At 41.1% G+C, this 12,956-nt stretch overlaps 1 protein-coding gene across 1 annotated transcript; it reads right to left on the bottom strand.

The window, feature by feature from the left end:
• Positions 1-8,038: 8,038 nt before the first annotated feature.
• On the bottom strand, positions 8,039-8,368 carry RB195_001964 (uncharacterized protein; the record flags this gene model as incomplete). The annotated part of the gene is made up of 1 exon (XM_064198989.1): positions 8,039-8,368. One exon carries the CDS (start codon positions 8,366-8,368, stop codon positions 8,039-8,041), a length of 330 nt encoding a protein of 109 aa, XP_064054870.1.
• Positions 8,369-12,956: the final 4,588 nt, after the last annotated feature.

The raw sequence follows: 12,956 nt of genomic DNA, 5'->3' as shown, positions 1-12,956 counted from the left end.
TTAGGCACCACTGTGAATTAATTACAAATTTCTGGTACACCAAGCGGAATTGTTTCGAAATAACGTCTCTAAAGTTTTACAGAACATGTTCCTTTAATTGAATCCAGATAGAATATTGAAAGTGAAGGGGAACAAATTTTCCGAAAAGAGCATCAGACTTCCAAAAAGATTCATTGTACTGTATTGCTAATTTATGAACTACCAAAAGACAGTTGGCAAATTAGCAATACAGTACAATAACTTTAATAAAACTACTGGAGTACTGTAGTGGGGAATGTCAAGTTCAAAAGACCTGGATTATGACGTGCTGTCATCGAATCAGTGAGGAAAAAATAGCGCCTTTGGCCAATAAAAGATAGCAGAAGGCCAAAACAAAAGGATAGGTCATCCGTGGGTGACCCCTCGCATGCTCCACTCTTACTCTATCTTATCAACGCCTATCCGCAGAGACAGCCTCTGCAATCGTCACCTTACAGAAATGAAATCAGACATCATAAGTTAGAAGATACTGTGTAGGTGATACGGTACGTTTGTGATCATGATCACAACGTTGAGGTAGTGTTCGATGGTGGCGTGATCAGCGAATTTATTGCGATCACTGTGAAATTATGTAAAGCCGTCACACCGATCGTTTCTCGTCGTCGAGTCACTCTTCGGGCTTAGCATGTTTTATGCATATTGATCTCATACTAATGCATCGTTTTTCGCCCTCAACAAATCACCATACGCCAACATTAAAACAGGACAGCGATCTTGCACCGCTTCACAACGTTTTTCGCAGGTTGTTTATGGATAAAGGAAGCGTGAGAGTTCCGGAAGTTTATAAGTCCGCCCGAATAAATCTCCTCTTAAATTCTTTCAATTCTTTCTTCCAATGTCTTCAATGTTTTCCTCAAGTAAATCTCCTTTCATTCTTGTTAACTTCTCATCTTTTCAACACCATGCTTTTTTACAACGCAAATGCAAAGTATTAAAGGCATCATATCACGAAATTGGCGGAGTACTGAAACCCCAGGAACAAGTAGATTACGGAGACGAGCGTAGCCACGCTCAATTCCCTCTAGTGGCCGCAAAAACGGCGTGGGAGCTGCTTTATTTCCTACGAGGGATGTTAGAACGAATTGAATAAACAGCTGAGGAGGTCTAATTAATCTTCGATCGCTCGCTCATGGATACGGCACAAGAGTGGCGCGTTGGAACTAATTTCGTAGAAAAGAACACCGTCTATAACATCGTTTTTTCAAGACGATTAGGGGAAGATGAGTGGACCCACGTAACTTTCCGTAACCTACAGCACGAACTCTACCCTTCCCTGGGGTCTCCGTACTGCATCACAATACGCTGCTTCTAATTTGAGGCGAAAATAGTTGTCCACCATTAGATTCCGCACACTTCTGCAAACGCAAGCAAATGTATAGTATAGTCAATAAGTTCAAAACGACGTGAAGCTTGGTTCAGTTACAAAAGCTGCTTCGATCGGCTTCGAACCTTCTTCACTTCTGCCCTCCAATTGCACCAAGCGAAGGTCTCGACGTGATCTCAGCCGCTAGCCTCTTACGCACACCATTGCGGCCGAATTAGACTCGTTGTCGTTGGTGCTCATGAATGCGTTGACGCATCGAGTCTCCCGTCTTTGTCTGAGGCCAGTCTCACCAACGGGCGGGGCTGGTGAACCGCCGCGTTTTCAGACTGTCACTCAATAACCTCATCCTTTCATGAAGGAGAGGTTCTCGAGGAATCAGGCCGCAAATAAAGTTCCACCAAACATCGTTGGCAAACCAAGAAAGAATAAGTTCAGTGCACAATGCTGAGGTTTTTTCTTCAAGATGAGATGACTTGGAAATATTGACATCACATATAAGATATGTGGTGTTTCAGGCTTAATCAATCCCTGTGACAAGATTGATCAATCCAAAAATATTGCACATCGAATCACATAACCTTAGTGTACGAATGTTCTAGACCAAAAAATGTGCATTTGTTCGCTTTGAGCAACAAAAATAAAATCCACTGGCTTATGCGAATTAGTAAATAACTACACAAATATTCTTCCGACCAGAGCGGACTGCTGTTCTCTGATCCGTCTGAGCGCCAATTGGCTCACTTCTCACTATAAACTCAGATAAGAGGAGAATATACTCCTCTCAAAAATAAATCTTCACAAACAAACAAATTCGATGAATTTTGTGCAGGTTTCCACACAGGATACATTTTCCATCAGTCTGAGCGAAAATCTTTTTTTAACGTGAATGGAGTGTTGAAACACAAAACTAGCGGAGAACAGAATAATACGATTCATAAGGTTTTTATGCTTTGCTACAGAGCATTAAAAATATATTCTATTAAACTAGATCAGTATTATACAAAACCCTGACTTCCGGAAACTTCAAAAAAAAAACCTGCTTGCCAAAATGGCTCTCTAATCTCTAAATTAACTCAAAGTGTTATACGTCCCTTCATAAGGAATGCTAATTGTTTGTGCGCACTGTAAATATTTTCTCTCACATCGTAGCAACCTATAGAAATTGTTCTTCTTCTGAACAATATGGCAGATGGTCGTATTTTAAAAAGTACAAAATGCCAAGAGACCACAAGCACACATATTTGAGATCTGTAGTCTGTATTAAACACAAATGCAACGCAGTCTAGCAAAGATTTACGCACGAAAGAAAATGAAAAAAGAAGAGAAGAAGAAGAGAAAAAAAGAGAAAAGAAAGAAAATGACGAAGGAAATGTGCTTAAAAGAGAAGAAACATCATAAGAACATTACATTCGAATCCACAAAACACTTGGAGAGATCGTTAACGAACGCAAATCCTGCTTGCGAAGTCGTTGTAGGTGGCGGTCGTGATCGATCCAGGCCGATAGCGGTGGTTGCATGTTTGATCTGTTGTCTTGTTTTGGAACTCGAACTGAGTTTCTGTTATTTGCCCACTTTATTTGTTTCTTTTATCTGAAAAAACGAGACACAGAAACCATGCAGTTGCAGTCTTAACAATTTTTACGGAGTTCTGTCAATTTCCAATGCGAATCTTTTCAAATTATTTACTGTTAGTAACTTTCCTGCCCAGAAGTTATCTATCGTACTTCTAGTGGGATTTATTTCACTGATCTGATATTTGTTCATTATTCATTTAACTGTCAGTTTTTTCTTGGAAAGAGATGCTCTCTGTTTATGACACGCATAGATATTTCTCGTTCTCTTTTATGGCTTCGTCAAAATTTCTCCCCTAACTTTTTATGATGGTTTATCACTGTTTTTCTAGGTTATTATATTGATGTAAATATCTGGCAATGTGGTACAACACGAGTAGCAGATGTGCATCTCTCATGTTCCAGCAAGCGACATTCCAGCAACAGCAGAAACGTCGCTAGTCTGGTTTCAGAATTTTGAACCGTAGTAATATGAGGGGAAAGATGTTACCATACCAACCTTGTAGGAGGCTACGCGGATAAGCTTGATGAGAGCGAAGCAATTCCATCACATGTTGGCCGCCAATCGGACTCATCGGAAGTTCCAACGTAGATAACACCGGCAAAACGTAAGCTGTAATAAGGGAAACTAACAATCTTGGCTTTCGTTTGACATGTCTGATCGACGAGTACATTTCGCGGTAAGATTCAAATAACACAGCATATAAACAGAACTACTTGTTTATTGACTCAAATACGTATCTAAGTGATAGTCATAAATTACAACGAATACGAATCTTTTCTCTCAGGAGGCGCTCGTACGTAAAATTTGCAAATGTGGCTTTTCGTATTCATCTGTTCAGCTGTTTCAACAAAAGGTTTAAAAAAAAGTCGGAAGAAATCCATCAGGGTATAAATCTGGTTAGCACACATCACTGTTTATGAACTGTGTCCTTAGACAATAATATGTACCAGATCCTTGAACAAGCGCTAGAGACAAGTTCTAAAGTGTAGAAAGCGAAGAATGTGACGAAAAAACTGGCATGACCACGTCAAAAAGTTTATTTTTCAAACGTCCTTGATCATTGCAATAATAAGAGCCGAAACATTCGAAATTTTCCCTATTAGAAGGCAATACCTCTGTTTGAGCATTATCTATACATCTATACCAAACCATCCATTTTTAATGTTAATTTTTTTCATGTAGTTATGATCCAGAAAACTAATCCTTTTTCAGGTTTGCCAATCTCGATCTTTAGGGAAAGCTTGTTGAAGCTCAGCACAAAACGTGTCCAACGGGCTTACGCGACGCGACGCGAGGCTGACCGATAGGCTCCTCAGATCACCAGGACCTCTACTTGTCGCAGCCGCGTTGCGTTAAACTTCATGGACTCGTCCGGTCATTGTATGCCATATTCCAGTTAGAGCGACGGAAACTACAATGATAATCTCTCAGTGAGAGTTCCTGGCTGCGACTCTATTAAAAACTAAGTAATTAGTAAGATTAGTTTATTTCCCTCTTTTCTGGTAGTTTCTTCAAAAATTCCACAATTGTGAAGAGTAGCTTATGTAGAAGAATGCTTTAGTTCCTACGAGGAACGTTAGAACGCTCCTATTCACTGGTTTCACTTGAATAAGCAATCGAAGAGAACTTTTTGGCTTTCGACCGCTGCGCAGCTGGATGCGACGCGTGTGCGAAAATGGAGCGATGCAACTGAAATAGTCGTGAAAAACGGAGTGCTCCAAGTGGTTTTTTACGACGACTAAGAGGAACTACCCCGGATCCGGCAATCTACAAATCTACTGCCCCATCTCTAGCTTTTCCCGCTGATTTCCTCACCACGTCAGATTCGTGGTGTGCTACCTTTAAATGCAGTACATTTTTGGACAAAATGATTTCGGAGTCATATGATCGAAAAAAAAGACATTTGGAGTGCATTGAAATTTTACATTAATATGTTCGACAATATCAATATGTTAGTACGATTCTAGATTCTTAGCTAGAAGCTCCGGCTTCCAGCGCACCGGTCATGCGACATCGGTCCATCTGCATTGCATGTCATTTCACTAATCCTCCGACCATTTGACACCTGGACGTCAAACAAACTTTGCTACCAAACACTGTCTTGGCGGACTAGCTGCGAGCCACCGTCACATTACTCTGGTCTTCTTGGACTACAAGAGACAAACGTGATCAGAGAATTTCACGAGGCGCATAAAAATAACGAAAGATGATAAGCACTCACTTACATAATCACATGTGAATAAATTATCGAAAGCCTGAAAATCAGGAACATGGGAACATGCTTCCGACATCAAAATCAAAAGAACGCTTACGATATTCATTCACCGAACATTTCACATCTTGGCATGTCGGGAGATATGTGCCAGCATGTCCAGGTAAAAAACAACTCCAGAAAGAACAACAAAAAATGGTTAACTCTATTCGAAGCGAAAATGTTGTTCAGCAAGTCGAGGTCTGTCTTCTTTTCATTGACAAAAATCATCAACTGACGATACCTGTCGACTACGTCATTGCAGCTGACACTTCTGCCTAGAAATGTGTCCAATAATACGTCATACATACATACGTGTCCCACCAAATATTTCTAATCCAGTTCAGTAGAAAGAGTGATGCGAGGAGTATCCCTCTTCAGAGATGTGAAGGAGGAAATCCGCAGTTTTGTCCTAATTCAGTGATTGAAGATTAGAGACTCAAAAAGTACTTCAAAGAAGTGCTCATGTTCTCCAGAAAAAGAAACTCCACTCTACTCGACTCTCGAGTCGGGCGAAATGACATAAAAAGGATAAAGGATAAAGTCACTGGTGTATCAATCCAATTGGGATGCGCCAACACGTTTTACTGCAATTCTTAATCGTTGAGGTTTTTGAACGTGTGTTTGCCTATACAATGAGAGGGCCAGCCGATGATGAAGTCAGTGTTTTTATCGGAGGGATGAAAGGCTTGGTTTGCACTAGAGATGTTTCCAACCCTCGACCGTGTGGCTATAACAGACCTCTAACCGACTGCGCCACCGCCCGTAACAACAAAGTAGGTATAACAATAGGAAATAACATAGGTTTTCAACAAATTACGACTTTTTCAATTTAAATAGTGTGGATTGCGCTCATGCATTATAAATCATAAGTTATAAGCGTGAAATTATAAGTTGCTATGAATTTAATTATTACCGTTATGTAAAATATTGTGAAACGTAAAAGGTCGCAACTGAGAAGCATCAATAAAACGATTTACATCAGCTGAAGTTCGTAGGCGGATAAGAAAAGATATATCTTGTTTCAGAATATTGTAAATATGGTTTTAAAATGAGTAAAGCGAACGCTAACTCAGTAGCTAACGCTATCAACGAACGTCGATTAATGCGGGACAAGATGACGGTTCTCTTGAAACAAAATTACCAGCAGGACAGGCAATTTACCAGATAGTGAGTCTAAAATCACGTATAAACTGTTCTTCCCAAGAAGAATTATGCACATTCGCAAAATTTGATCCGCAACATTGAACAGAAAAAATCGACTAAAATATGAGTATTCCTAGGAGAAAAAGAATCCGAGACAATCGGTTTTGGTCAAGATGAGACGCCGTAGTTTTGTCGAGCGAGAACTGCGGTAATTCATCAGAAAAACATAATTTAGAAGGACAGGAAGCGTTAATATGCACGTTCTTATCAGGTCATTTCAGACTACACACGCCCATCATCTATACATGTCAACTTCATAATGAGTAGGAGCAATTGCAGAAGGAATTGGTCAAGGAATGTCAGCATGTTGAAAGAAAACTATTTCATAGAAATGGACCTATCACTTGCAGTGCTTGCTTCGTTAAAGAACCCCGTTCCAGGGTTAAAGCACTAGGTATTGCATTAACCCCATTTTTTATTTAAGCTTTGATCACGTTAAAATGCTTGTGTGTCTTAAGTTTTGAACACATCTGTTGCATCTATGCATTACCATGTGAAATTATATGTAGGTCAAACCTCAAAAATAAATCTCAAAGTTTGTACAGTTAGAAATCCTCTATGGAATTGTTGGATGGCAAGAGCGACCTGAAAAGTCTATAAGAGATAAGATCTCCTCAATCTCTTGTTAGCTTGCACAGTAGTGTTAGGTAACTAATAAGCTTGAGCCCGACAAACTTCGGAGAATTCATTGTACAAAACGATCTGCTGATATCGCCACCATATGACCAGAGAAGCGAAGACGATTTTCTGTGACCTCTTCCGATATGTATGTTAATACCTCCCAGGTGTCCTTCGCTGCTGTACAACGTCGACTTCCGCATAAAGATGTTCACTGCGCATACCTTGGCCCAAACAGCCGTCGACTTTTTTCTCTCCGTAACTCTAGGATCCGTACATTGTGATAGAGCTAGTTGCGGATGGGTAGAATTGCAGCTTGACTTCGCGAGCGATGGAAGTCGACCACAAACATTTCGTCAGAAACAACGAGTTAAACATAAAAGCGCATCTTTGCTGAAAATCTTCCTCATAGTTGGCGTTGTTCTTGAGCATACATCCCAGGTAACAGATTTCGTCGACGAGTTCGTTTGCTCGTCCACCCTGATTCCCGCTCGAGGTCTTGAAGAGACCCACATCTTGCATTTGTTAGGGCATTTGTTAGACGTAGTCCATAAGCCCGAGCCATCTTCGATACAAGGTTGTCAACATGTCGAAGTTCCGTGCTGTTTACGCGGATATAATAACGTCGTCAGGATACTCGAGAACGGTCAAGGAGGACCCTGACGACCCCGATGGTGCTAAGACGATGTCGGCAGGACACCGATCGACTGTTCTTCGCACGATGTCATCGATGGTCGAGTTGAACAGGAAGGGTCCTGCTACTGCTCCATTGTCTTACTTCAGTTACAAATTCAAACGGTTTTGTGCATCTAGCTCACGTTCACACTGCGGTAGTTGTTCGTCAATTCATGTCATTTAGTAGGCGATCGAGCATTCCTGGGAATCTATCGGCGCGAAGAACGTTGAGAAGACGGCCTCGGTGAGGAGAGTCGAACGTCTTCAGAGTCTTCAGAGTCCAGAAACGCTAACTGCATTGGCTTCGAGTACCGCTGCCAGATTTCGATCACTTTCCTGACGATGACTACTTAGTCAGTCGTTGATCGAGCAGGATGAGACTCAGGTTGTTCATCAGTAGTGGTTTCCTTGCGATGTTTGGTAAGCCGATCCGGCACGATCCGCCCTAAGACCTTGTATATTATACGCAGCAATGATATTAATCGGTCGTTCTCAGATTTTGTGACGGATAACTTGTCGTGGAGGAAAATTATGATAGCGTGTCTCCACGAATCCGGTATCTTTTCGTCATTCCATATTGAACGGATGATCTTCGTCATCTCACGGATCCCAGAAGGAAGAAGAGACTTCAGCATTTCAGCTCTAATTCTTTCGTATCCATCAGACTTTCCATTCTTCATCTTTTGAGTGCAGATCAAACCTTCGACTCTGTTGTTGGACACTGGCCGTGCTCGAGGTCAGGAGCAAATGGCCCTTGCCGATTTAGCAGGGTGTTAAACTGATCCCTTCAAATTGGTGGGGTTGCATCACCGATAGTGGCAGTGTTGAGAACTGGAGAACATCTTTTCATTTTGCCGCTGTGCTGTCTGTTGATGCATATTTACACGCATCATACAGTACCTCTAACACTGAAGGAATTCTTTTCTGAACATGTTTGTTTATCGTGTAGACTTTCATATACTATTCACACAAGGTCCTCAGACGTAAAACTCTTTGTTAGATGATAATGATTACTGATAATTTTCTTCCTGCTGCACTCAGGTCCCACATGTTAATTTTTCATACTATTTTCATCGGTATCATCAGCAAAGATGGAACTTCAGAACCATTTAAGTAAGGAGAGAAGAATTTGACAAAAAACTTGGAAATCAACAACTTCTTTTGTTTTAGCTTTTCAAGGGCAGAATCTAGGTTCTACGTGTTACATGGAAATGGTACCCTGCATATTTGAACTTGTTTTTTTCAAATCAAAGTAAAGCTGGTATTCGACTTGACTCTCCTAAAGCACTATGTTCGCTTACCATATAGTCAGGAAGGATAATTTTTTAACGTCGAAAAACAGTTTTCAGTTCTGCGTGATTCCAGCGGTACGAATGAAAACTCAACTTTGTGTACATTCCATTTAACCTTAGAAGATACTTAGAAGATTACTCATAAATAAAAAGCTAACAGTTAGTTACTTGCACAGATAAATACGAGTTTTAATGGAAGGTGGACACTTTGAGAGTACCTTCATGGGACATTTTTCAGAAAAAAGTAGGTCAACTGATGAGAAACTCCTCAACCTCTGCTAATAAATTAAGTACTACTAGTCATACCCGGTTCAAACACCCTGCAGTTATTTCTTCAGAGATATTATTTATGAAATGAACTTTTTACATTATTTCGTCGTATATTCGAGGGTTAAAAGTGATTCTAAACTCACAACTCTCGTGAGCCACTTCAGATTTCTGATACCTTCACTAGCGCTATCTCTATGTGCTAGTGCGATCACACGATTCGAGTGGGCGTGGTTTGTTTACGGGAGTCTAGTCATCCGCACCAGCTTTATGCAATCACGGACCACGTGGTCTAATAAATGCAAATAATACGAAGGTCTGAGTGATCATATCTCATAAGAGTTATGTTTTGCTTACTACAAAATTCAATCTTTGTAAAAGAAGAGCGACTTCCTCCAAAAGAGAAAACCACGAAATCCAGAAAAAGTTATCTCTTTGGTTATTATTCATCACATAGTAGGTATGTGAAGAGAAGGTTTAAATCGTCAGTTTCTAATTTTTCTTTTCATCGTAGTACTTTCTTGAACCCCAGACTATTTCGGTATTCAATGCACGGGCAGAGAATGTCTCCCAAAACAGAGTCATATGACCCGAGTATCGTATTCACATGATCCGATCACATTGAAATGCATTTAACAGACCTCGTAAGTGGACGCTGACAACAGATCCTCCGTGGATTTGTCCCCACTCAAGACTCTTCGATTTGCCGTTTCACTTTTTCTTGTTGACTAAAAAGGAGCAATACGTTTAACGTTGATTTGCCGTTGCGAGATATATGAAACACAATCTTACCTACCCAATGGAAGTTTCGAGCTATCTCCCTATTTTAAACTTCTCTGTTCCTACTTGTGGCTACAACTTAATCAAAGCAAAAAAGGGAACCAAAAGGAAAACTAACATAAATTAGTTCACCTTTCGAAACTCCTTGAGAGACAATTCTGATAACACATTGTGAGCTTACAGGGTCTGTCATTAAAATCTGGACAAAGAAACATTTCATGGGAAGAGTTGTTTATTTAACTCAATATACAAAGATACAGAAAATGTTGTTTATCTAATTTAAAGGACCCTTTTATAAGAACTTTCATTCGAAGTAGCCACCCTTCACTTCTATCATCGCGAACTCTGCCTCACTAGCGCCCCGGAATTAATCGACGTTAGGGTGCCTGGGTTTGATAGTCCGTCTCTCGACTACGACCCACACGTACTGACCCAGAGATTTACGTCGGGTTCATGGGAGGCAAAAATTCCGCGTAACTCTTTCGAGTTTAGCCAACTCGGAGAGTAAGAGGCGGCGGACCTTGAGGACGCGGTAGGTATATCTGAGGTCCTCTTTAGCAACACGGTGGACTATTCTTAGGCTCACTCCTACGATGGAAATCCAATTTAAGTGAGCGAGGTTCTGGATCTCCCAGAATCATGTCTCATGGTTTTTAGACGATCTCTGGTCCCTAATGTCCCTGGTTCTTTCTGAGAAACCTGGATTTTCCTCGCCGGAAGGAGAGCTCATGTCGAACCTCACTGAGACTGAGTAAAGACGTTACGAACAGTCGATTCTGGGTCTCCAAACAACCTAAAGAATCTAACAATCTCGGGGGTGTTCTCCTAGCGCGAATGCTTTCTATAATAGTCACTCTTCTCTCGTTCTCCATGTTTGGCTTGAGAAGGTCGGATATGTAGAACTTATGAACGTCTTATTGATGTCTCTGGCTAATTTAAAGCGTCTAAGCAATGCTTGTTACGAGGACTATGCGGAAGTATCCAGAAAGTATGAGTTTCTCTTTGCTGGCCTTTCATTTTGGAAAATAATTAATAAGAAACAAAGTCGAGTGCGTGGATTCGGGTCTGTGAGTTTTTCTCTCTCTCCTCACCAGTTTCGAACAGATGTTTTGCATTCTCCATCGTAGAAAAATCAAGCATTATTTGGTCGTAGATTAATGTTTCCAGGAGACGGTACGATCTAGCCGTGACGTAAACGTCCCAAGTGTTTGTAATCTGAGTGGGAGACCTTGACCTCATCGTAGCACTACTACTTCACCCCTCATTGCGCAGTTTCAGTCGACGTGCGGTGAATTTTCGAATGATGTAACATGTGTTGGACACGCGGAGGTGTACTTTTTTCCACCACCACATCAAAACAAACGGTTGGAGCTGCTGTCGGTCGACGTCACATGGCCCACGCGATCGCACCTGATCATCTCGGGCGCTCTCGACAAATACGCTGATCAGCTGATCGAACTCAACGTTGATTTTCCACACATTCCGCACATACGCACAGTGTACCCATGTGTAAACAATGAGTTTGCTGATAAGCTGATATTGAAACAAACTGCCGCATGCGAACAATCTGAAGCGCTACTGTCTGGCGCCTCACCATGTAAACATCAGAAGAAAAATGTTGCGAGGAATGTACTTCAACGACATACGAAGGCCACTTGTAAATTAGTGTTCCAGTGATTCAAAAACCTTCTATTCCTCAAATAACCGCAAAAATGCTCGAAAAAAAAAACTTTGGGAATCGGCAGGGAAGGATTATGGGAGCGAATATTAATGGCAAAAAAATCTATTAGAACTTTACCGTTCAAACAATTATTTAATTTCTAGAGATCACATACTTCAATATCCTCCAAAACGTTTCCGTTTTGATTTAAAGACTAGGAAAGCAACGACGACGCGAATTCCGGACTGCTTTAGCACATTTTTCAGAGGCACGGGCCTTCTACGATCCTTAAGTCAGCTACACCTTGCAGAGTATTTGTAAACACTTTTGCCACCCAAATTTCCTATGAAATATTCTTAACGACGTTGAAAACCGTGGACATTTGTAGGATTCGCAGTACAACAAGTGTCACTCAAAAATTCAAAATCTCTCGACTTCTGATTTAGTGTGATTAGACCGTTTTTAGCACGCAGAAGCGTTCGGCTTCTCGTAGATTTGAAAGGTCAGCAGTTGTTCGTGTTCACTGTTAATGCCTCCCACATTTCGCCATTTACTTTTTTCTTTGTTATTGAAGAAAGCAGAACTCCAATAACTCATAGTTAATTCATAATTAAATTTAATCCAATAACGTTGTTCCAATAATTCTCCCTCCAGCCTTTGACTCACGGTCCAGCAAACAAGAAAGTGACAACAGACAACTCTCACTTCACTCTCTTGTGTCATTTTTCGAGCGTTCGCGAAGAAATGAGCCCAGTGCTCGCGGCCGCAAGCCGGAGCCGAAAGCGACGCAGGCGCACCGACGTGACGCGTTCTTTTCATGAAAAACATGTCTTGTTGTTGTTGTTGTCGACATGACCTGTTCCATCGCAATCATTTGTCAACGCATGTCAACTCACCGATTCCAACGCATCCTTCTCGGATGCGGTCTCTGGGTCACATTGCGAGATTGGAGCACGTTGCGGACGAGTCCTCTAGAACAGCAGCATTGCCTTATTTCATGCAATTCCCTCTTTTTTTGAGAACTCAGTGCAATTATGTTATCGTACTAAAGAACCTCTTCTTGAAATTAATCATAACAGCGCCAAAACAGACAGCCTCATCATCTTGGTTGTAGTACGATACAACACCACGTGTGTAAATTTAGCACCTCTCCGCTCCATTATGATGGAATTCAGAAAGTACCACTATTAATGCTCATAAATCTCGGAAATTAAATATGTTCACGTATCGTGGAAATTTCGAGATCTTATTGAACTTCTGCAGCTTAAA

This window comes from Necator americanus, chromosome IV (genome assembly GCF_031761385.1).
Source record: "Necator americanus strain Aroian chromosome IV, whole genome shotgun sequence".
Classification (NCBI taxonomy): domain Eukaryota; kingdom Metazoa; phylum Nematoda; class Chromadorea; order Rhabditida; family Ancylostomatidae; genus Necator; species Necator americanus.
This window is presented reverse-complemented; position numbering and strand designations above follow the sequence as displayed.